This window comes from Mandrillus leucophaeus, unplaced genomic scaffold (assembly GCF_000951045.1).
Source record: "Mandrillus leucophaeus isolate KB7577 unplaced genomic scaffold, Mleu.le_1.0 Scaffold23, whole genome shotgun sequence".
NCBI lineage: Eukaryota > Metazoa > Chordata > Mammalia > Primates > Cercopithecidae > Mandrillus > Mandrillus leucophaeus.
Window position 1 is genome coordinate 24,679 of NW_012102365.1, and position 2,461 is coordinate 27,139.

General features: G+C 51.2%; 1 protein-coding gene across 1 annotated transcript in view; it reads left to right on the forward strand.

Annotated features, from left to right (window-relative positions):
• Nucleotides 1-1,638, forward strand: part of LOC105540962 (mannosyl-oligosaccharide 1,2-alpha-mannosidase IC-like) — a 19,899-nt gene extending 18,261 nt beyond the window's left edge. The window contains exon 9 of the mRNA XM_011981752.1: nucleotides 848-1,638. Within this exon, the coding sequence (XP_011837142.1) occupies nucleotides 848-974 (127 nt within the window). The 3' untranslated portion in view covers nucleotides 975-1,638. The remainder of the gene's footprint in view (nucleotides 1-847) is intronic.
• The last annotated feature ends 823 nt before the right edge of the window (nucleotides 1,639-2,461 follow it).

Here is a 2,461-nt window from a genome sequence, read left to right on the forward strand (position 1 = left end):
CAGGTTCCTTCAGTTTCCCACCTATCTCCGCAGGTTCCTTCAGTTTCCCACCTATCTCCACAGGTTCCTTCAGTTTCTCACCTATCTCCGCAGGTTCCTTCAGTTTCTCACCTATCTCCGCAGGTTCCTTCAGTTTCTCACCTATCTCTGCAGCTTGCTTCCATTCTGGGAACTCGAGTGTAAAATGGGATAGGATTAACGATGATGATGTCGGTGCTGGTTGCTGGCATTAACTTTCCCTCCTGTAGCCTCTGCAGTGTGGGTGCTGTGCCCCCCTCAATTTCTTGCCGTGGAGGTTGGCCACCCCACTTCCTCGCTGTTCCCCAAAGCAAGCCCCTTGTGCTTTAACCGATTAGGGTGGGTCAGAATGATCCGTTCCTTCCAGCGGGGAAAAAACCCACAACCTGGAAGCTGCAGTTCTAGAGTCACAACCCCCTGTTCGTCTTAGTGCCCTAGTGTGTGCTCTGAATGTAGAGTCTGCGGGCAGCAGTGGGGCACGTGAGAGCCGACTGGACTGGAGCAGCCCTCAGGCACCCCTGCAGAGGAGATCTGGGCCATAAGGGCTCACATACAGGGCCGGGCAGGTGAAGCCGGCTGATGGCAGATGGCAGAGCCAGGGTAAACTAAGTCCTTCTGACCCCAAAGCTCAAGGCTTTTCTCTGCATCCACAGCCTCCTTCCCCAGGACTAGCACCCCCACCCTGCCGCCCACAGTTTTGAGGTTTCAGGCTTCCTGACCTTGGTCACAGGCCCATCACAAAGGCCCTGAGACTTGTTCCCGGGCCCACCCTTCTTCCCCAGGCCACTGACAGACTGTGTCTTGCTTCCCTGCCCTGCCTGGGGCACAGGTATCTCTATCTTCTGTTCTCTGAAGATGACTTGCTCTCCCTGGAAGACTGGGTGTTCAACACCGAGGCCCACCCGCTCCCGGTGAACCACTCAGACAGCTCTGGCAGGGCCTGGGGCAGACACTGACCTCATCCCCCGCCGCCGCCCTGGGGCCAGCGCAGGGATGCCTTGCCTTTTCAGGATTTGGGACTGTTTTCAAAGGGACTGGGAACGAAGGCCCCATCTCGGGCAGACCCCCAGCAGATGTGTCAGACAAGCAACTTCTTTTCCTCTGTGAGGAGACAAGACTTGGAGACGCAGCAATGTAAGGCCAGGGCCATGGCCACACTGGCCCACACATTCCTTTCTACAAAGAATTTCTATGAAGCCCTCTCACTTGCCATTCCAGGGCCAAAGGACCGGAGGTTTGCAATCTGCCCCATGTATTTGATTTGCTTCCTTTTGGTTTCTCGGTTTTTGTTTTTGCTTGATTTTGTCTTTTCTCTATGGTTTAGTTTTATCACAATTATACATACAGTTTTCAGAATTACGCGCTTTCTAAAATGATGTCATCCTGATAAACAAAACCCAGTGTTTGCACACATACAAAATCTTGACCCCATTATCTATATTTTAAATGCTTTTTGCCCAACACTGACCCTGCATTCAACTATGTGTCATTTACCTTATAATTTGAGGAGGGGTTTCCCTTTGATTGGGCCTCAGTGTTACAAATCACTAGTGCTCTTTTCATTATTATTGTAATGGAAAAGTCTGTGAACTAGAATAAAAGAGTTTATTGAATAAGAAATATGATTGGGCTCATTGCACATCAGTGACTCCTAGAAAAACCATTGCAATGTTACCATCAGAAAGAATAATCAGCCAGCAGTTGATTTTAGGTATAATTTAGTAAATGATTCCAACTTCTGTTACCTCCCCTGAAATCGGTCCTGATATATTCAAGAAGTGTGGGGCCAGCCCTTCAGATGCAGTTGTTTATTTACACTCAGGTTGAGATTGGGAAGAGGCCCAGGGAGGAGCAGCAACTTGCCTGAGGTCACACAGCCCAAAAAAGGCAGAGGAGAGTCTCGCCCCTGCCATCTCCTGGCCACCCCAGTTGAGTGTCTGTCTGTTCCATCATTCAGCAGATGCTTGGTGAGTGCCTGCAACGGACCAGACACTGGGCTAGAGGCCAGGGACACCGCTGGGAGTGAGACAGTCATAAGCCCTGCAGTCTAGGGGTCAAGAGGGGAGACGGCGATGGTAAGGGAAACTGACAAGCAAGTGAAGTGACTGCAGGTCATAGGAAATGCTACAAAGGAGACAGATGGACAGCTGAGGACCTACCCTATGGGGTCAGGGAGGGCCTCTCTGGGCAGGTGACCTTCAAGCCAAGACCCAGAAGATACAAAGGAACGCAGAAGGACTATCTGGCAGAAGAACGAACCTCCCATAACCCAGCCCCCTTTCCCACCCCGCCCCCCCGATGCCCTCCCTGGGAGGGGGCCTGAAACACTGTGGCTGTTGTGCAGAGCAAGGAGTTCAGGTCCTAACACTGAAGTGACAGCGCTTCCTCCCCTGACACTTTTGTTTGTTTGTTTGTTTTGAGACCCAGAGTCTCTTTTTTTTTT